The following is a 22,816-nucleotide window of genomic DNA, read 5'->3' as shown; positions in this document are numbered from 1 at the left end:
AACCTATATATGTTTTGTGGCAAGAGATACAGACAGAAATGTAAGACGTTAGGTCATTTTCTCCCTGTTACACTCAGTGAGCCTCTATGGTCCAGAATGCAAATAGGAAGGGAAACACGAAACGGCCGTCTTCCTTGGTCAGTCTCAGCGTCCACTGCTCAGTTAGTGTGGCTGTGCCCTGCGTGGTTCTAAATTCAAGCCAATTATTTCAGGTGCTGTGTCAGATAAACAGTAACAGGGACATTTCAACTGGGTCTCGAAGGATGAACAGAGACGTATTTAGTAGGTTTCCATCTTTATAATGCAGTGAGAGCTTTGAGAGTATGTTTCAAATTTCATGCATGGGTATCACGTACATATGCTTGTATGTAAATTGCAATTAGTAATTTTCTTTTTTATATATGACTTTGTTTATTTGCTTGTGGCTGTTCTGGGTCTTCACTGATGCTCAGGCTTTTCTCTAGTTGCAGTGAGTGGTGTCCGCTCTCTGTCGTGGTGTGCGGGCTTCTCATTAAGGAGGCTTCTCTCATTGTGGAGCGCAGGGCTTGTGGGCTTCAGTATTGTGGCATGTGGGCTTCAGTAGTTCCAGCTCCTGGACTCTAGAGCACAGGCTCAGTAGTCATGGCACATGGGCTTAGCTACTCCATGGAATGTGGGACTTTCCCAGATCAGGACTTGAACCTGTGTCTGCTGCATTGGCAAGCGTATTCTTTACCACTGAGCCCAGCACTTAGTAATTTTCAGAGCCTCTTTGCATCTTTCCGCTTGGTTCTCCAAACCACCCGGGGAATCAGGGGAAATAAATCATTGTTGCCATTTGGTGAAAAAAAGAAGGTTGAGTGACTTGCCCAAAAATCTCATTAAGAGAATTAAGTTCTGGACTTCTGGCGTCCACTGAACCTGATACTGGTTTAGGTCCAGCAGTTTTCCACGACATCCTGCTTCTGAGTGAGGACCAGTTGCTTGAGAGAAGCTGAAGACAGGGCATCCTTCCAGAATTTTGGCCCATCCCTGGTTTCCTCTGGAGTTCCACTGCCAGCCTGCTCTCTGCCTCCTGGAAGGGCATGCAGCCCGGAACCCAGGGAGGTGTGACGAGCAAGGGACCCTGGCCAAGTCCCTAGAATATTTGTGTGTTGAGAGCAAAAGGGGAAGAGCCCCAGAAACCAGTCACAGACAATGGGAGGGAAGGAGTCATGCCAGAATTCCTCCCTGTGTGGAAGAAAGGAACTACTATTCAGATCGAAAGTGCCCACTGAGAACCAAAAAGGAAAGAAAAAGCAATAAAACTCTACACCTAGTTGCACTGTGGTACAATTTCAGCAGTGTGGATAAAAAGGCGGGGGGATATAAAAGCTTTCAGAGTGAGAAAGAGAATGCAAGAAAAAAAAAGCTGCCTATAAAGGAAAGAGAGACCATACAGTTTTGGTGAATGTGGTGATAGTAACAGAACAAGGGCTGAGAACAGTCTGTGGACTGGGCGGCGGGGACCGGGCGGTGGAGACCGAGCCACCCAGTTTCTGGTGACCTTTATGGCCACCTCGGGACCCACTAGCCCCAGCATCCTTGGAGGCTCAGGGGTAAGACGATATTCGGAAACAGGGCCTTTCTATGGGGCAGTCCCCTTCCACGTCCATTGTTCCTGCAGGGTGGTCTGGTTGGTTCAGAACGCACAGGGCTCTGGAGGGGCCAGGAATCCAGGCTCGTTGTGTTGGGCTGAGTTCAGGCCCTTCCCAGAATGGGAAGGCAGTGACTCTGTGACCTAGTCACTTGGTTGAGCTGCGTCCCGTTCCTCTTTACGCAGCTCCGGGCTGCTCCCACACTCACCTTTCCAGCCTCACTGACCACTCTGGTTGCCCCCTGAATGATGTGTCTTCTTGGGTGGCTGGTTTGGGGGAGTTGGCAGTGACCCCTTTAGGCTGGAGATTCTGGGATTTTGGGTCCCTGGACTTGAGCTAAGGACAGTGCACACTCTTGGAAGCGGAGCTGAGGGTGGACCTTGGAAGGATATAGATAAAAAATATCTTAGGGAGGGATTGGGGGAACAGCCCAGCTTGTGACAGCAGGGTCTCAGAGAACACGTGCTGAGGGGCTTCACGCTCGCGGTGGAGGTTAGGGGAGGTTATCAGTGTTTCGGGTGAGATGTTCCCTGAACAAGAAAGGAAAGCATCACTTCCCAGCCCCCCTGCAGCCTGTGCCCTGGGTTGCCCGAGTGTTGGCTGGGGTGGAGAGCGTCCCCGAGGGAAGAAGGACGACTGAGAATAAGGCAGGAGGTGGCTGGCAATTCCCTCTGCTAACTTGGCGTACTCAGGAAATGCTGGATCCTGTGTTTCTGAAAACTCAGGAGATGGAGTAGAAACTCAGAGAGGAGAGGGTGAATCATCCTAGGTCAGTCCTAACGGGTGCACGGAGAGCTCTGGGTTATTTTGCTTCCTGCCTCTATCGTTGTTCGGACCAACCTCCCTCTGAGCTCCCTTCTTCTCCCTTCTCATTGGTTGGCATCTTGTGCTTGACCCTCTGCCCTTCGTAACTGCCTTTCCTGGGGTTTCATGATCAGGCCCAGTAGGAGATTGCCAGGCCATCACAGCCTGCCTTCCAGACAGCTAACAGCCCCATCCCCAGTGCTGGGAAACAGCAGCAAAAGAGTGTCTCCAAGAGACCCCTGGTGTGTGACTCATAATAGGTTTTGAGGAAGGTTGGTGGGTAAACGATGGAGACACTGGGGAGATTAGAAAGTCTCCGCATCTGCAGCTTTTTCTGTGACTTCAGTCACTCTCTGCCCGAGTTCCTGCTGCTGTTGGGTTTCTTCCTTCTTCAACAGATTTTCCTAAACATTGACATGTGCAAGTCAGTTCGCAACATAGGAAGTTCTTTTATAAATTTGACTCTTAATGGAGTCCTTCCATAAAAAGGAAAAGGTGCCTGTTACTGTGATCTTTTTAAAGATGAGGAAACCGAGGCTCAGAAAGGTGAAGTGGTGGGCCCAGGGCTGTCCTGCTGCTCAGTGAGAGTCCGGACCTGATGCTGTAGCGTGGATGTCCCTTTTCACTTAAAGTCCTGTTATGTCCATGCAGATGTAGCGCTGGGAATGGCAAACAGGTATAGCTATCAGTTTGCTCTCTGTGGAAGGCGACTGTGCATGAATAATTGGGTCACACATCCCCTCACCTCTTTGCTTTCTGGTTCATTGTCTCCTGAGCATTTAAAAGTGAATAAATGATTAAACAGGGTTGCAGTGCAGACCAACTCCTTCTCTTTGCCCCTAAAGCAGAGAGAAGTAGCCAGACTGTAGTCCTGTTTGCCTTTTAATAACCCATAGAACAGTGTCCCTTCCTTAATCTAGGAGGGGATTATCGGGAGTTTGTGTGTGTGTGTGTATGTGTACGAATTCACTAAATATCTTCTAGTCTTCTAGCCCTAGGACAGGACTCAAAGATGATTTAGACCCGGCCCTTTCCATTTTGGGGCTTGCAGGACATTTGTGGAATCATCTATCTACCCATTCATTTATCCACTTATACATCGATCCACCCATCCATCCATCTATCCATCCATCCAAAAGATATTTAGTAAGCATCAACAAAGCACTGAGTGCTGCTCTCAACACTGACAATGAAGTAATAAACCAAACCTTACGGATGGTCTGTTCCATTAGAGCCATAAACAAAGTTAACACGTTAATGTACCACAATGGGGAGAGTAAGTGCTTTGAAGAAAGTTAAAGAAAGGAAAGGACAAAGAGATGCTCTGATGGACACAAGAGGGCAGGGTACCATCTACCAGGTGAGGAATGGGAGGTCTTCACTGATGATATTATGTGCTGTTTGCAGACCAGCATCTGCACCACACTTCCTTTCCCCACCCCAGGTTTCTCAAGAAGCCAGCTCACGTGGGAAGCTCCCTGTACAAAAGTTAGTTCGTTATATTAAGTATTGAACAGTTTGTCCATAGCCTCCGGCACCCTTGCCAGTCTGAGCCCTTCTTTCATCCTCAGAGGACTGGGTTGTTGGTTTACGGTTGGCATGGTAATAGGAGTCTCTCCATGGACTTTAAAAGACATGTCTGAGACACATTCCCTGTGAATGATGCCCTAAGCAAAGGACATAGGCTCCGGGTACCACCGACCACAGGGGCAAACTGAAAGCTTCGGGATCATTACAGACTTTGGACTCTGGAACAAGTGTGTGCCCTGCCTCTAGTTGAGTCTATCACCTCGGCACAGTCACCTCTTGGAGACTGGCTTGCCTTGTGTGTTAAATGAAGAACACTTTGCTCACGAAGTTGCTATGGCCACCTTGTTAAAAAAAAAAAATGCACATGAGGACCAGTGAGCTTTCTGCAAACTTCCTTAGTTTGTAAGGGGACAGGGCTGGAGCTAGGATCTAGGATTTCTGATTTCTCTCTCAAGGCGGCTTTCCTCAAAAGTTTTAAACCACCGTTTTTTGACCACTGGCTGTGTTCTAAACATTATCTTGAATCCGTCTTTGTGCATTTGCTGGTTTAATGCTCACGATAGCCGTGTTCTGTGAAGACTGCTCTGCTCAACTTTCCAGTGAGACCGAGGCTTAGAAAAGGACAGTGACCCACCCAAAAGTCCACGGCCAGTACGTGACAGCACAGGAACCAGAACCCGGGCCGTCTCCTCCAGAGCTCCTGTGGTCAGCAGGCTGTATAGTTGGTTAGCCAGGCTTTCTGTCCTGTTTTGGGTGTGACTGGACTCAGCAGGCCAGCCCACTCCTCCACCTCTGAACGTGACTGTAATTGGAACAGCAAGGGAGACTTTGTTCACACCCCTTCTATGTTTTGCACTTAGAAGCCATCAAAACTTTTGCTTCTTACTATGTGTCCTTCTGGAGTAGAGCTTATCAAACGGGGCATTGCAGTCATTATCTGCTCACTTATCTATTTCCCCAAACTGACTGCAAGTTCTTGAGGCCTTATCTGTGTGTTCCCAAATTCAGGCAGAAGGTTTAGCACAGGGATGAAGCTTGACAATATTGGTAATGATAATTAAGCCAACAACAGTCCTGTATTGAATGTATTTTAATAGGTCCAGGGCTGGATGACATATTTTACATACATCACCTTATCTAATCCTCACAACAGCCCATTTTGGTGAATAGTAGTATTTCACGTTAGAAGTGTAAAAAACAGTCTCACTGAGAGAAGGTCGCCCCAGTAGAAAGTGGCAGAGTAAGAACTTGAACTTGGACCTGCCTGATTCCAGACATGCCCTTCCCCGGGTGAATCAGTGAATGAGTGCACGGCTCCTCTGTAGTTACCTGGGTTCATCTGTTTATGTTCATGACTCAAAGAATAGGCAAAAAAAAATCAGTCCTCTGAAAGATGCTTTCTGCCCCCCTCTCCATTCATCCATCTTCAGAGTGGAATTTCCGACAGAACTTGAGAGGCCGTCCGAGGATGTGGAGAAGGATACTGATTTGTGCTAAACGCCTCCTATGAATTGTTTTCCCTCCTCTCTCTCCCACACAGATGGAGACTTGCCAAACAGATGTAGGTATACATCAGTCACCTACCCTCCAAGAGGCATTTATAATGGATTCATTCATTCATTCTTCCAAGAAGTAATTGCAGATCTACTGTGTACCATGTACCATTCAAATTTATTCAGAAATAAATAAAACCCTGGCCTTCCCTTCACTGCCTCTCACTGTGGAAATACAATCAACACATAATGAGATCTACTCAGGATTGGACCCGGGGCTTGGTCTTGGGTACACAGAGTTGATTAAGGATGCTCTCCGGGGGCACTCAGGTGATGAGAGGGTAGTTGGCAGACAGAAGGAGGAGTCACTGAGGGTCCTAACAGGTGACCGTTTAACAAGCCAGAGACTGCAGGTTTCACAAAGGTTTGTTGAGAACTCATGACCCAAGAACTGAGGTTTAAAGGACTAGACAAATCAGCAGGAGTTGGTCGGTGGGGGGGAGGGTAGTGCGGCAGCGCACAGGCATTTCATGCAGAGTGAACAACCTGAGCGAAAACACAGCTGTATGAGATGGTGCGAGGGGCACTGGAGGGCTCACTGGTGTAGTTAGTTTATGTTTATACAACTGAAATGTGAGGCAGGATGTCGTGATTCACCTGGCCACAGATGCCTCCACGTTTGCCTTTTCCTTTCTGTTCTAGAATATTGGAGCTGGAAGGACTGTTAGACACCAGCTGATCTTATCTACTCGCCCCAAAATGGGGAGGGGCCATGGTCAAGGTCACAGAGCTTGAAATCTGTAGGAGGAGAGCAGGGTGATCAGGAGAATTCTTTGGGAAACTGTATAGAGACTACCTCATACTTTAATGGAGGGAGTTCGGCAGCTTCACTATTACCTTGTATCTGATTTTTTTCAGGAAATAAGACCTTGCATTAATACCAAGGATTCTAATATTTCTTGAGACCCATAACTTGCAAATCATTATGGTCAGTATCATGTAATCCTCCCCAAACCCTCTGAGTTAGGTGTTAGTAACCCAATTTACAGATGAGAAAACTGAGGAAACGCAAGCAACGGACCAGACACTCACAGGAAAGATAGTACAGCCAAATGCATGTCTGTCTGGCTCAATGTTCATTAGTTTTCTCCTTGATGAATTGCTAAAGGGTTCAGAATGATCACTGAAGGTTTCTGATCTGATCTAAAGATAATTAAGGAGATTAGAGCTGGATGGGGAGTGTGTTCCAAAAAGCTTCTGCATTTTCACTTTATTCCTTCGGCATTATCTTGGGAAATAAAATAGGGTTGCTAGTAGACACAGTGTAAGTAGATGATTAGTTTAAAAGAAAAAAGTTTCATTTTCTATAATGGGACCTCCTTAAATAGGTCACTCTATATCTGTCTAGAGGCAAAGAGATAACTCTACATAAATACAGCCAACTATAGGTACATAAAGATAGGTCTCAGTGTATTTTTATACACATGGATACATAGGTACATGCATATAATATGTATATGCAAATCTTTGTTGTGCATTTATCCACTCTAATTGTTCACAGGCGTAAACTTATTTCATTTGATTTTGTGCTGGGATCTTTCATAACCTTCTGGGAGCTTACCTAGGGAAAAGTTCACACACAGATAGATTCATCTCTGACGCAGTGACAGGATCCACAGCTCACCGTCATGCTGCACTCTCTCTCTCTCCCTTTCCTGCCAATCAAACCCCAAGGCTTTCCGTCCCGTGGTGTATCTTATTTCTACCCCATTAGCTAACTGCTCACTTCAGCTGCCCTAATCTCAGGTCTTATCATCTCTCCCTTAGGCCAGGCCTTCTTCCATCTCTGCACATTATTGAAAGAGGCAGTTCTCTGTTGTTCCTGGCCATCCTGTAAGCATCCATGTAGGATGCTGACAGATTTCCCAGCCTCTACCATTAAATGCCAGTCATACCTTTTACCCAGTTGTGACAACCAAAAATGTGTCCATTACCAAGTGTCTCTTGCAGGGCAAAATTGCCCCCCAGTCCAGGTCCTAGACGATTATGAATGGCTAGCTCACTGGTCTCCCAGATTCTAGTCTCCCCGCACAGTGTGATCGCGCCACTCTGTTGCTAAAAAAAAATAAGTCTCGGATCCTTAATGCCTAAAGACTAATCAGGCTTTTAGCAATATGGTTCTGGCCTATGTCATCATCTTATTCTCCTCAAGGCCCAGTGGCCGTCCCCCGTCTGTGAGAGAGCGGGCCTGCAGTTTCCCTGGAAGCGGCCCCGCTGGGAGGCCTTGTCGCATGCATTTGCCACCTTATTGTGTGTTCTCAAGCAAGTCTGTCTCCTGAGCCTCTGCTTTTCCATCTGTGCTATGGGTATAATCATCTCAGCAGTAGGGGAGCTTGAGCATCAGTAACTCTAAGACAAGGTAGGGAATGCTAAAGCTTTAATACAAGCCAGAAAATGCTGAAGTTCCTGAAGTGAGGGTTGAGATGAAATATTCTGGGGATCCGGAAGATAGAGCAATTCCTTCTGGCTAAGGCTGCAGATGGGGAAGCCCCCGAGGAGTTCCCCACGGAGAGTATATTGGAGGTAGCCATGAAGCCTGCCTGGTATGTCAACTTACAGATGTGGAGGTGAGGGATAGCAGTGACAGCGATCTTTCCGGCAGAGGAGATCCCAGAGCACTGAATAGGAATGGTGAGCTCCCAGGTGGTCGGATACTTGGCATGGTGCCCACCCTACGGTCGGCACTCGGCAGAGCTGGGGGCACCAATGGTGGAAGCACACGTTTTGAGAAGGGTGTCTCAAAGCCATACATTTTGAGATTTAAGTGGTTGATGAACTTGAACTGTCACACTGCAGGACTTCCCAGCTTACTCGGTTGGGAGGGGCCTTGTTTCCAGCTGTGCCTTAGTTATAGTAGAAGATGGGTTGAGAACAGTGAGGGAGATGGAATCAAGCCTGGGAGGTCATTCAGGCTGCATTGACATGGTGAAAGGCACTTGTGATGGTGTCAAAGGATGGAAAGAACGTTTGGAGAAAGAAACTATTTTGTAGATCAAGCTATCAGGAGTCATGATTTCTTAGCAGCTTTGTGGAGTGCTGGCTGCATATTCTGCCCCCAAAGCCCATTTCAGGATGTTCTGTGATCTTGGGCAAGTCACTTTCACTCCCTGAGCCTGTTTCCTCATCTATAGCACTGAGGGTTTGGACTGTTCTCTTATACTCCCTCCAGTTTATGCACAGTCTGAAGCCTGGAAGAAGACGTCCCAGAGAACTTGAAGGCCCAGCCCCTTTGCTGATTAACTGTCACCCAGCATATGGCCAGGAGAACCCCCAGTGGGTCAGCAGGCCTCAGCCATGCTGGGGCTAGCTGTTGGGACCAGACACAAGTGACGGGAAGGGAAGGACATTACTTGGGAGAATATGCATGTTCACAGCTCTGAGGATTAAAGGCCCATGTTCTTATCACCGCCAAACAGAGTATTATAAATCCAGTCTTAGAATACCAAATCCTTTTGCAGCTTGGCCGTTGTGAGGGAATATTAAAAAGGCCGAAGACAGAAATAATCAGTTTCCGAATGACACATTGTCAAATAAAGCATTTCTCACATTATCCTTTTCTTTCCTTTCTCTGGCTCCTTCTCCCGTGCCTGGATATTCTAACAGGGAAAATAGATTAAAATGAGGCCAGGCTCTATGGGGTTCTAAGTTTGACTTTTCAGAAGGCTCTCTCAGTGGGGCGGTTTTGAGGGTGCTTTGAATGTTTCACCTCTGCATGTTTTTCCATGTTTGATATCGTGTATGTAAGCAAACCAGCTGGAGGCTTGAGCGCTGGGATAAAGGCAGAGCCGCAAGGAGGGGCCGTCTCAGGTCTGATAAGGGGTCCTCTGGACACTGAAGTCAGAGCTGGTACCGGGGCTGCCAGATTTACATTCCTCTGGTGAAGTTAGGGCAGGTTTTAGGCTTCTGGGTGTTCATTAAGCACCTTTCTGGGCCAAGCTCTAAGTTTTATGCTGGATAAATGAAAGCTTAGAAACTCCAGTGGGAAAATGGTCAACCAGACTGTTAGGTTGTAGCAGTGGAGCTGGATAACTGACAGCCATGGGATTTGAGCAGTAGGAGGGCACAACCTCATTCCAGCTTGCAGAGGAAAAGATGCTCCCCGAGGAGGTAATGGCCAAGCTGAGATGGCTGGGTGCATTGAGATGAGCAGATGAAGATGAGTGTATCCGTTTCCCAGGCTGCCATAGTTAATCACGATGCACTGGGTTTGGGGGCAGGTGCTTAAAACAATGGGAATTTATTCTCTTGGGGTTCAGGGGGCCAGAAGCCCCAGATCAAGATGTCATTGGGGTCTGCTCATTTGGAGGGTCCGAGGGAGAATCTGAGAATATGTCCCATGCCTCCCAGTAGCTTCTGATGGTTGCAAGCAATCTTTGGTTTTCCTTAGCTCATAAAGGCATCCAGCCGGTCTCTGTCTCTATCACTATATGGCTGTGTGTGTGTGTGTGTATGTATATGTATGTGTGTGTCCGTCCCTTCCTTCCTTTTAAAAAATTTAATTTTATTTTAAAGTATAGCCGATTAACAATGTCATGATGATAGTTTCAGGTGCCCAGCAGTGACTCAGCCAAACCTATGCGTGTATCCATTCTCTCCCAAACTCCCTTCTCATCCAGACTGCTGCATTACGTTGAGCAGGGTCCCCTGTGCTATTCAGCAGGTCCTTGCTCCTTCCTTCCTATAAGGACACCAGTCCCTGGATTGAGGGCCCACCCAGTCCAGTATGCCCTCATCTCAATTAATCACAAATGCAAAGACTCTGTTTCCAAGTAAAACCGCTTTCTGCAGTTCTGGGTGGGAACCGCTACAGGGAATGAGTGACTGAGAGCTCTGGATTGAGGGAGGAACCCTTGGGGAAGCTCTCGGAGCATTGCAGTCTGAGGGGACACTAACGCCATAGCACAACTCCTGGACTGGATATGAGGTAGGACTTGGGGGTGGGGGAGGCTTGAGAAGGAAGCAGAGACCTAGACACGAAGGGCCTTGGGTGCCAGGCTGGGGATCTGGACATTATTCTGAGAGTGGGAGGGAGCAGAGTCAGGCAAGGGCTTCAAGCAAAGGGGAAGGGCGTGGAAGGACTGGGTTTGGGATGGAGGACCAGAGCAACTGAAGGGCCGAGGCCGGTGTTTATCAGTGGAGCCAGACCTTTCATCCTAACCTTTTATTGTCTTGTTTCATCCTTAGCCTTACTTGACCTTTCCCATTGGGACCAACCAGCACATTTTTGTAGGTGAGCCTGTTGTAGCACAAGGAAGCGGACCGTCTTAGCCAGCTTGTCACGGCCAAAGGCAAGCAGGGACACGGACCCCACAGCGGCCTGAACGCCCCAGCGACACCTGGTTACCCCATCATGTCAGTTTGCCCTTGACATCACCCACCCTCACCCATGCCTGGCTCCACTGAGAGAGCTGAGACTCAGTGTCAGTAACAGAAGAAAAGTGGGCAGATCCTGCTCTAGAGAGGCTTCTGGTAGGGAACGTTCCAGAACAAATGGGAACACACACTCCGTTTCCCCTCTCTTTCCCATTTCCTGCCTGGCAGTTTAGTGAAATCTTCAGTCCCATAAGAAGAAGGTAAAAGTCATCACCCAAGGCTTGTGCTTTTTGCAGTCTCGCAGAAACTGACCCCTAACCAACAGACTGGGATTTTTATTTCTGGGACTTGCTGCTGCTTCTCCGATCTTGTTGGTCTCGGGCTGCCCTAGAGGGAACACATTGTCCAAATCGGATTTGGCATCGGGTTGTCCCTGAGGCCCACAGGACCTCAGCTTGCCACCGCCTCGAGCCTCAGATTCTTCTTAACTTGCTTTCTAACAATCCACAGCCTTCTGCCTGCACCCTCCTCTCCCTCCTGCACTCCCTGCTCACCCTGCAGCGGTTTTTCCCCTGCTGGATCTGTGTTTGCTCTTGGCGGGCTGACTCGGTGGCTGGACACTCTGGCCCTGCCCCCCTTTCCAGCGACAGCTCCTGCTTTTGTTTGCTTGCCCTGAAGGAAGACCGCCGGGACGTGGGGGTCCAGACCCTCAGGAGCGGAGCGGCGCAGCAGCCTGGACCTGTCCTGGTGGATGCAGGCCGTAGTTTCTCCCTGACCCTGAGTCACTCTTCTGCTTTCTTTGGGTGGGACGTCCCACTAGGACAGAGGTGGCCACACGCTTCTCTTGCAACCCTTTGCTTGTGCACAGTACGCTTCAGTGTACAAGGGCTGTCGCAGCACTGTCCTGATTTCATTTACACGACAACCTTGTGGGTGCCACGAATGAGTGTCATGGGTCTCCATGTGCTAGGCCCTGAGCGCCACACGTCACATCCGTGAACTCACATCTAACCTCCCTGAGTAAGGACACTTTTTACACAATTTTGTGAATGAGAAAATTGTGATTCAGAGAGGTTCAGCCCTTTGTCCAAGATTGCCCAGTTTTTATGTGATGGCGTGAGATTATAAAGAAGTCTCTCTGATCCCCAGCCTTTGGCCCTAACTGTGTGCTATACTATTCCAAGTAGTACCAAGTCCATTTTACAGATGAGTGAACTGAGGGTCTGGAGGGCATCGAGGAAATTTGAGATCACACAGTGGGTGAACAAGGAAATTCAAGATCACACGAGTGAACTTGAATTCAGAACTTTTTCCTGCCTGCTCTAAGCCTAACCCACCACTCCTTTAGGGTCTAGGAAGGAAGGAGGGCTGGTCAGTGGTGCTAGAAACATCACCTGAGCTGCTACTGTGTCTTGGATGAGGCCCCCGGAGCCCTTTAGGAGCCCAGCCTGGGGGGTGTCTGTTTCAATGGGTCAGTGGCACTGTGAGCCCTTGATCCCTGGAATTCTCTTTGGCCCAAATTTTCACAGTAAAATCCTGATCTATAATGGAAGCCATATGGCCATTGGATTAGCTGAGAGCTTAGCCGGGGGGAGCAAATGTCAGGACAGGCTGGGGAATGAGGGGCAGGGAGCCTGTACCCCAATAAGAGGGTTGGAGCCACTGGCTTGGGGTTACATCAAACGAGTCGGCAGATCATGAAGCTAAAGGTCCCAAGCTCAGCTTCCATCACAGTGGAGGGAGGGAGGTGGGGAGGTTTCCCTCTGCTGCCTCCTCCTGGGGGTTCTCTGTGCTGGGAAATCTGTGTCTGAAGTTGCCCAGGTAAGTTGAGGAAGCAGAAGTGAGGCTGATTACACCTTGAGCACCTGGCCCTTCCCACCCCAAGCAGAACTGTGAATCCATGATGGAGTTCAGCCACACTGCCTACATCAACAGCCTCCTGTCTTTGGGCCTCTTTCCTCACATAACATAGGACAGGGATACCTAACACGCACAGATGTGAAGCTAAATGAGAGAGCATATCCAAGTGTTCAGCTTCCCTGGTGGCTCAGATGGTAAAGCATCTGCCTGCAGTGCAGGAGACCTGGGTTCGATCCCTGGGTTGGGAAGATCCCCTGGAGAAGGAAATGGCACCCACTCCAGTACTCTTTCCTGGAAAATCCCATGGACAGGGGAGCCTGGTAGGTAACAGTCCATGGGGGTTGCAAAGAGTCAGACATGACTGAGCGATTTCACTTTCACTTTTCACTTTCATTGAAGTGTTTGGTCTACATTGAGAAGGGTTTGGGAATCCATGACAAGTTTTGCAGAATGAGCATCCTGGGGCAGAGGTAATATTGTGTGTTACTTGTTCAGTTGTGTATGACTCTTTGCAGCCCCATGGACTATATATAGCCCACAAGGCTCCTCTGTCTGTGGAATTCTCCAGGCAAGAATACTGGAGTGGATAGCCATTCTCTTCTTCAGGGGATCTTCCCAACCCAGGGATGAAACCTGGGTCTCCCACACTGCAGGCAGATTCTTTACTGTCTGAGTCACCAGGGAAGCCGTTAGGGGCAAAAGGTCAATCATTCATTCATTCATTCATTCAGCATTAAATATGTACTTCCTGAATGCTGTTGACAATAGCAGTAGCTGTGAGCAGTCACATGTGCCCCACACAACACTAAGTACTCTATGGGCATCTCACTTAGCCTCACAATGATCCATTGAGGTGCTACTGAATACTGCCTTCATATAACCCATGAGGAAACCAAGGCTCTGAAAGGCAGTGACCTAGTCAAGGTCATGCAGCCTCTAAGTAGGAGAACCTGGACTAAAACTGTGTCCCTCTGAGGTCAGCTCTTGGCCTCTGTGCATGATACAGGAGTTCCCCGAGGTGCTTTATGAGCTGATCCAGCACTGCATGGGTGACCTGGGAGGGTAGTTGGGATTTGATGGGGGAAGAGAGCCAATATGATGTGATACGGTAATTGCCTGTGGACAGGTTGGTTAAGCCTCATCTTTCCCAGGTCAGTTTTGGCTCTGGGTCTGAGAACAGGGCCACACACCCATAACTGGAGTGGGCAGAGTGGGGATGAAGGGCTCTGGGAGCAGGGAAGGTCTGTAGGGAGGGTTACAGAGAACGAAACAACCAAAGATGAGAAGGGGTGAATCAGGCAACAATGGAGCAAAATTAAAGTCTTCACTGCAGAGGCTGCCTTGAGACGTGCCCACTGAATCCTGGATTTGAAAACAGCATTTTCCCTTCCCTTCCTGGGGTTCCCTTTTTCTTTGTGCACCCTCACCATCTTTCTCACTTTTCTTTTCCTTCCCTATGGGCTGTACAATTGCTGTGCAGTAGCCACTGGCTATGCAGTGAAGAGCTGGGTTCACATTCCTGCTCCACCACATTTTGGCTTTTTATTCCCAGCTGGACCTAGGATCAAAGCCTGTGTGACTTTAAGCAATTCCGTAACCTCTCTGACTTTTCCTCATTTCATGTATGGAATGGAACGTATAATCCCTTATCACAGAGGATTGTCTTGAAGATTAAATAAAATAACATTAAAAATAGTAAGGGGTGGGTCTACTGTTTTTTGTATGAAGTGATAGGGTTCTTCTTGCCTCCTTTTTCTCCTCACTCATTTTTCTTAGCATCTCTTCCGTCCACACTCCACCCTCTGTCGCTTGCCTTTCTTATCTCTGATGCAAAAAAACTGACAATACCACACCATACATGACTTCTAGACCTAGAGCAGTCTCTATTATATGTTCTGTGGAGGAGAAAGGGGTGTGTTCTTATTTTTCTGGGGCTCCAGTGGTGCCACACACACACATTTCATGCACACTTGACAGACTGCGTCCACCCACACACAGAAATACATATACTTAGAGCTTTGTTTGGTTTGTATGTTTACTTCTGAGTTCTGACATCCAGAGAAACCTTCCTGGGGATCCCAGAGTAACTCATTGCCAAGAGTCAAAACAGGGCTGTCAGCTGTGCCTGCAGCCCTGGCCACCTCCGAGCCCACTCACCACCCACTCCCCATGGAGGTGATGAATTCTAGCTTAGAGAGCTGAAGGACTTGAAAAAAAGAATCATCATTTTTAGTCAACAGGACAGCTGAATCATTTTAGTAAATGATGTTCTTCTTAGCCTAAACAGGTATGCTTAACCGCAGTCATCTCCCCACCAAGGTAATCTGTTCAGGGTTAGTTAACATCTGTCATCTTTGCTAGATGTTATACAAGTGGTTTTCAGAAATTGCCCTTGCCTTTAATGAGTTAAGGCAGAACAATCAGCCAATGGGTATGGTCGAAAGAATACAGGTTTTAAAGCTAAAAAGCCAAACACACACACACACACACACACACACACACACACTCACACTCTCACGCTCACACTCTGAGGCTCAGAGCTTGCTCTGCTACTCAGCATCTGAGCTTCAGAGTCTCTTGATTTCTTCACCCCTCTCCTCCTAACCACAGGCATGGTCCTCCCCAACTCTTGGGTTACACAACAGGGACTCCACATAGTGGTCTGGAATCTCCCAGGCAAAAAGCACAGTATATACAGAAGAGAAGCAGCTATCCGAGGGGCTAGCCCTGCTCAATGCAGATGCTTCTGACAGAGTGAAAGAAGGCAGGCGAGGAGAACGCAGATCTTCCACGTCGGCCTTTGACAGGTGCTGTGGGCACCATAGATGGGCTTTAGAAACACCCCTGCCCTGGAGGAGCTCACGGAGCAGAGTATGTCATGAGTCTCATGAATCATGTAAGATCCGTTCATAAACACTTTACCTATTTCAATTTAATGTATGGTATGCAGACTCAACCAAATATTTACCAGTTGGATGTATTAGAGAAAAATAAACTGCAGTGTGCCTTAAACTCCTGATGAAAGGAGCCCTAGAAGAGCGCATGTGTTCATTCATTCATTCAATAAATATTTATGAAGTACCTACTTTGTCCCACGCCCCCTGTGGGGACTCAACATTAAAAAGGCTAGTGTTTCAGATAATAAAAGTATAGATGATACAGAAATTGTTTGACTTGTGTATTCCCAGCAGGATGGAAGAAAGACTGCTGTCCCTTGAGCCCTCCGTGGATTCTTTCTAGAGACCAGGAAGCAAGGCTGAGAGGGTGTGTTCAAATGGCCTGGGGTCACTCAGCTGGTGAGAGGCAGAGTCGGGACTCAGACACTCTAGATGTGAAGCCACCACCCTAGTATTTAGCGGCATGCATCTCTCTGACATGCTCATCACTCAGCTCATTTGTTCCTCGTGGGGACTCCTGAAGAAGGAAGGGCAGGGGTTCTTGCTGACCATTATACAAGTGAAAAGCAAGGCTCAGAGAGGTGAAGCAGTTTCTCCAAGGTCACATAGCTTGTTGGTGAGAAAGCTAGGTTTGGAAACGGTGTCACTCCACGGGCTCCGGAGGCTCCGAGAGCCAAACCCAGGGATCGTGGGCTGCGTGTGGTGGACGGCGACCCCTCTCTGGCAGTCCAGCCGAAAGAACAGGGGTCCACTTGCGTGTCCTTCTTCCCTCCCGCTCCAGGGTGGCCTCATTGCCCTGCTGTTGCTGCTGCTGGTGTTCACGGTGGCGCTGTACGCCCAGCGGCGCTGGCAGAAGCGGCGTCGCATCCCCCAGAAGAGTGCCAGCACGGAAGCCACGCACGAGATTCACTACATCCCGTCTGTGCTGCTGGGCCCGCCGGCCCGGGAAAGCTTCCGCGCCTCCCGGCTGCAGGCGCATAACTCGGTCATCGGCGTGCCCATCCGCGAGACGCCCATCCTGGATGACTACGACTACGAAGAGGAGGACGACCTGCCCCGGCGGGCCAACCACGTCTCCCGTGAGGACGAGTTCGGCAGCCAGGTGACTCACAGCCTGGACAGCCTGGGCCGACCAGGGGAAGAGAAGGGTGACTTCGAGAAGAAAGGTGAGTCTTGTTGCATCCCACCTTCCCGGGGGGTCATTTTAGGGAGCTGGGGAGAGGCGCAGGAGCTGAACGGTAGGAGAACACAGGAAGTGTTTTCTGGGATAAGCCATTTTTGACTTATGGCCAACTTCTATTGGGTTTTCAGAGTTCCTCTCTTCTTGATTCTTTGGTGATGGTGAGGGGGGAAAAAATAAAGACTGTCAGTATTCTTGGAATTAGAATTTTTAGGAGCGTCAGAAGTTATGTAGTTCAGCATCTTTTAGTGTTTCTTGATTGCCTCCCTGGATGGCCTTCTCACTCCTCAGGAGAGAGCTCATCTCACTTGCAGACCCTACTGTTGGAAGGTTTTTCCTTAGACTGAGTTGCAGTCTGTTTCTCTGGCTCTCCATATCAGAAACTGAATCTGAAATTTCCTTCTCCAAGACAGCTCTTGGGAAATATGACAACAGGGAGAAAAAAAGGCACCTGGTAACTTTTAGAAATCAATATCAACAAATAATCCCAGTTTTTTCTGCCACTCTGATGTGACATATTTTCAGACATTTCGCCATTCTAGTCACTGTCCTCTAGAGGGAGATTCTAATTTTTCATGTCTTGGAGTGTAACACCAGAAGTGACACTCTGTTCCTCAAAGTGGGAATGCTCCTGTGTTGAGAAAAATGCAATTTTCACCTCCTTTTTGCCTGGTGTTATGCTTCTGTTCATGCAGCTTGAGTCACATTTGTTTTTTTGCAGCTGTTGCTGACTTGTGGTTGACTTTTAGATGACTAAAACCTCTCACTTTTTTTCATATATGCTATTGCCAAGACCCATTCTCATTGTTCTGTTGGAGGACGATTGATTATTTAGACCTGAATACAGGATGTGCTTATATCTGTCTTTTTTCAGTGTCTATGCCTCCAGTTTGTTTATAGATGAAATTTGGCTATTTTTCCTTTAGGAAAATGCTATAGAATCACTGTTCTGCCCTTTTTTCCCTCCTATATCATCTTTATGACCCTGGTGATGGTGATATGTTCAAGGTTTGGCCCAGAGGCTCTAGTCTTAGAACTACTCCTGTTTGTGAGCCAAGAGAAATCATCATCACTGCTCAGACCAGTCCTGAGCTGTGAACTTAACATTCTTTCCTCCTGCACTCAAGGTCCTTTTTCTCAGATCCATCTTTCCATGATGCTCAGTGGAAAATAGGAACTTTAGGAATTTCTTAAAAAGGAGACATTTTTGTCAAGGTTAGAAACCTAGGGAGGGAAGAGAGTGGTACAGTAAGTAAGAGAACAGTTTTGGGGTTGTTTGGACCTGAGTTCAAATCTTGTCTCCTTTGTTTGCTGAACAACCTACAAAAATGGGAATTCAATCTTCCAAGTCTCAGACTCCTCATTGAAGGATTTTTGGAAGGATTAAATATAAAAATCAATGTATACCAAGTACCTAGCAGAAGGCCTAGGATATGGTACCTGCCGAATCCCTGGGAGCTGTACCTGTAGACCTCAGGCCCTCGGTCTTTGCTGGGTTCCTAAGACGCTCCCTAACCCAGCTCCCTGTTCCCTGCCTGCCTCCCTCTAGGTGCCAGCCGCCATTGTTTGCTCAGTGCCCTGGAATGTCCACATCGTTTCCCTTCTCCGCCGTGATCTCTTCTGTCTTTGAACTGTTGGTTTACTGACAGTCTCCTCAATTCTTCACTTTGTCAAACATTACTTATCATTTTTTGTGTGACTTTTCATCTTAGAACAAGTGCAGTCTGCATTGGTTTCATTCTTCACAGCGCTGCCTAGCGCAGTGCCTCTCGTGTAAAGAATGTCCAGCAAATGTCAGACAAGAAAGATGGCCCGAGAGACTGAGGTTATTCAGGAGCCATGCCATCAGGTCATAGCACCCTGCTTCTCTTGTCTAAAGAAGAAAGTCCCTTGGACATGACAGAAAGCATCATCCCGTTTTCCTAGACGTGGACTTTGCAGCCTAATTTATTAAGCCCTCCTGTGTTTATATGGAAAATGGGTGAATTAGCGACCAGTTTGCTCATCTCTTGGGCTTCCCTGGTAGCTCAGATGGTAAACAATCTGCCTGTAATGTAGGAGACCGGGGTTCAATCCCTGGGTCAGGAGGATCCCTGGAGAAGGGAATGGCTACCCACTCCAGTATTCTTGCCTGGAGAAGTCCATGGATAGAGGAGCCTGGTGGGCTACAACCCATGGGGTCGCAAAAGTTGGACACAACTGAGTGACTAACTTCTTCTTCTGCCCATCATAGTTTTGCTGTGGGGCTCAAATAATAAATGCACTGCAAACCCCAAAGAAGTTTCCCTAGAGTGGGATTTGTTTTTCACACTACAGTCTTCCCCAGCCTGGCCAAGAGGAGAGGTCTAGAACCTCCTTCAGTTCCTGGAGTGGGCTGTGATTACTTTGAGCTTATCGCTTACCACTGTTCAATAATAGTTTCTCTTTCTGTCTCCTACTCTAGATGTAGAGACTTTTTAAAAAAAATATATTTCTTTTTTTAATTGAGGTATAATTAATATGCAGTCTTGCATTAGTTCCAGGTATACAATGATTCAGTATTTGTCCATGTTGAGAAATGATCACCACAATGCCTAGTTAACATCCATGGCCTCACAGCATGACAACATTTTTCTTGTGATGAGAACTTGACTTTCTTAGCAACTTTCAAATATACAATAGAGTATTATTGACTCTAGTCATCATGGTGTACATCCCAGCCCCGTGACTTTTGAAAGCAAGGGCAGTTTCACTAATGTCCAGCACAGTAACTAATGCCTAATAGGCGCTCTGAAAATGCCTGTTGGCTAAATGATTCCATCAGTCGAATAAATCCAAGTATTGGCTAGAGCCCCAAGTTCTCAGTTCCAGTCCTCAAGCTATCTCACTGTCCTCAAATCTGGGGATTCTAGAAACCAAAATGTTGACCGAGGCCATCAGTAGTGATGGCCAGAACCCAGCAGAGAGCAGCCCCTGGTTGGGGATGAACCTAGAGTCTGTTATACAAAGTGGAGTAAGTCAGAAAGAGGAAAGCAGATACAGTATACTAAAGCATACATATGGAATCTAGAAAGAGGGTATTGACGAACCTATTTGCAGGGAAGGAATGGAGGCACAGAGGCAGAGAATGGACTTTTGGACACCGAGGAGGAAGGAGAGGGTGGGACGGATGGAGAAAATAGCATCAACAAATCAGTTCAGTCTCAGTCGAGTCTGACTCTTTGCAACCCCCTGGACTGCAACATGCCAGACTTCCTGTCCATCACCAACTCCCAGAGGTTGCTCAAACTCATATCCATCGAGTCGGTGATGCCATCCAACCATCTCATCCTCTGTCATCTCATCCCACCATCTCATCTTCATCCTCTCTCTATGTATATATGTCTTGTGTAAGACGAATAGCTGGTGAGAAGCTGCTGTGTAACACAGGGAGCCCAGTCTGGAGCTCTGTGATGAACTAGAGGGGTGGGATGAGGGGTAAGTCAGGCTCAAAAGGAAGGAACATATGTATAATTATGGCTGATTCGTATTATGGTAGGGGGGAAAACAAATCAGTGTAAAAATTTTTTTAGAAAAATTCCAGTAAGCCTCCTGGGAAATGGAAGCTGAAGCCTGACCCGTCCCGGGTCTCTCCCAGGGCGTGGCAGAGTCCAGGTAAGAGCCTCGGCCTCTTGGCCAGACAGCACCCCTGCTGTCGATAGCTGTCATGCTCAACGGCCCACGTGGCATCATGCTGACTGCCCATTTCACTGGGGGTGGGGCCTTCCAGGACTTGTGTTCCTTAAAGAGAATCCCCAGGCTTGCCCTTTCAGTCATCGGACGTGTCCGTTACTCATGTGTGCAAAGCATGCATTCCTGATTCTTGAATGACAGAGCCTGCGCAGGGGACTGAATCACGCTGGATCCAGAGGATACAGGAGACGCACTCCTGAGAGAGGGGAGGTGCTCTGATCTCCCCTCCTCCTCGGGTCCTGCAGAGTCTGCACACTCTCAGCTTCACACTGCAGCACGTCTTAAAGATAACTTTGTCCCTTGTGCTTTCTTTCAAGCAGAACTCTATCTAAACGATAACAAAACCAGACGCTTATTTTCTGAAACCAACTTCAGATGAGACGCATACAAGAGAAATCTAAAGAGAACGAGTGGTGAATGCATGAGAAATAAGACCCAGTCCTTGCAAGGCAGCCTGGTGCGGTGGGGATGAGCAGGTGGGCTCAGGGCCCTGCTCTTGTCTGCACTGGCTGCGTGGTCCTGGTGAACCTCTTCGCCACCTGCAAACTCATGCCTTCATCTCACCCGTTTTCATCTGACCACATTATTCCTCTGACTTTGCTTTAAAATGAAGTACAGTCTGAAATAAAACCAAGCACTTCATTTAATACTCTACCCAGCTGCCCTTAGATCTGATAAGGGTGGGGAAGGAAGACGTGTGGGCAGAAAGAAAGTAGGAGATGCATTTTCCCTGGGTCCAGGCAGGATACTGGTCACCCTGTCCATGCAAAGGTGGTGGCTAGGGGCTGTGGTTGCTGTGCTGTGGCCTCTGAGCTCCTGGGACCTCCTTGCCTGGACAGAAGGGGACAGTTCTGCTGGCAGATTGTGGAACATACAGCAGCAGCAGCTCAGGCTGAATATGCTTCCTGTTGCCTTGGGTAGTTTTTGGAGAGACTCATTAGATCCTTTCTTTCTGGGGGGGACCTGGGAACAACTATAGAAGAAGGCAATGGCACCCCACTCCAGTACTCTTGCCTGGAAAATCCCATGGACAGAGGAGGCTGGTAGGCTGCAGTCCATGGGGTCGAGAAGAGTTGGGCACGACTGAGCAACTTCACTTTCACTTTTCACTTTCATGCACTGGAGAAGGAAATGGCAACCCACTCCAGTGTTCTTGCCTAGAGAATCCCAGGGACGGAACAACTATGTATTTTGTCCAGAGCAGACAGGTATCAGGAGCTGGGCAAGTCCTATAAAAGTCATTCCCAGAGGGGATGAAATGATATTGCCAAGGGCTAGCCCTACCTACACCTCTCACATTTAAAATTTGTCCTTAGATTCAAACTACTTCATCATATTTGAGCACCTCCTGTTATTTGCAGCTTGGACCTTCAGGTAATAGGGGATAACCTGGAGGCAGAGGGAGAAACTTTGTTTATCAAGAGACAAAGCCTGAATTCCGATACCCCTAGAGCACTATACTGAGCAGGCTGACTTTCAGCCAATACATACCCATGTGAACATACCCTTTGTTAAGCCCTGAAATTCTTCTATGCCAGTCATTAAGAAGCTTGTTGCCCTGAATGCCCCACTCCCATGCCCTCCCGCTGCCTGGCCATCACACCCCCTCCCAAGGACCCTCCTGAGGTCCCTGCCATCTAGGAACAGGTCAGCTTTAGAGTGCTTCTCCAGGATAATGGCTGGCAGCTCATGTTGCTGGTTAATCCCTGTACTTTAGACGTTCTTAGGTATTGCGAGCATCACCCTTCATATCACCTTAGCCAGTTGCTGGGAATTTAATCATGTCAATATGTGACTACTCAGCATTGCGTTGGGTCCATAACAGAAACTTGATGCATTTTAATTCCAATTCTCCTTATCCGTGCTTAAATTTATGTCTCCCTTTCCTGAATATTATGCATGGAAGCTCAAGGAAATTAAAATAACAGATTTATCACTTTATCAAGGGACAGAGTAGAGGATGGCTGAATGGATATTGGGTTTTCTTAATTTTGTTTTATTATCGGTAAAGAAATGTATACTATTTGTAATAGAAGGATGTGAGGGGAGTGGAGGGAAGGAGTGAGAGAAGGAAAGGGAGAGAGAAAAGAAAGAAAACAGGGAGGGAGGAAGGAAGGGGTTCTTGCATAAAACAAGAACTAAAAACCCTTCCATTGTCTCGCTACCGCATCCCACTAATGGGACCCAAAGGCTAATCATTGAAAATAGTTTGATTTATAATCTTCTAGCATATTTTCCAGCATACCTACATATGGAATGTATGTGTTTTATGTGTATGGTATAGATAAGATATATGCATTTTGCACCCAGATATACAGTAATAGGGCTATCTCAGCCATGCATATCATTTTG

The 22,816-nt window shown here is 47.7% G+C and overlaps 1 protein-coding gene across 4 annotated transcripts in view; it reads left to right on the top strand.

Moving 5' to 3' along the window:
- ASTN2 (astrotactin 2) overlaps window positions 1-22,816 on the top strand; it is a 1,047,916-nt gene that overhangs the window by 210,397 nt on the left and 814,703 nt on the right. For all 4 annotated transcript variants that reach the window (XM_024996359.2, XM_024996356.2, XM_024996355.2 and 1 more), the window contains exon 3: window positions 16,355-16,739. In XM_024996359.2, coding sequence (XP_024852127.1) covers window positions 16,355-16,739 — 385 coding nt within the window. The remainder of the gene's footprint in view (window positions 1-16,354; window positions 16,740-22,816) is intronic.

Source organism: Bos taurus, chromosome 8 (assembly GCF_002263795.3).
Source record: "Bos taurus isolate L1 Dominette 01449 registration number 42190680 breed Hereford chromosome 8, ARS-UCD2.0, whole genome shotgun sequence".
Taxonomy (NCBI): Eukaryota; Metazoa; Chordata; class Mammalia; order Artiodactyla; family Bovidae; genus Bos; species Bos taurus.
The sequence above is the reverse complement of the archived record's forward strand: the minus strand, read 5'-3'. Positions and strand labels throughout refer to the sequence as shown.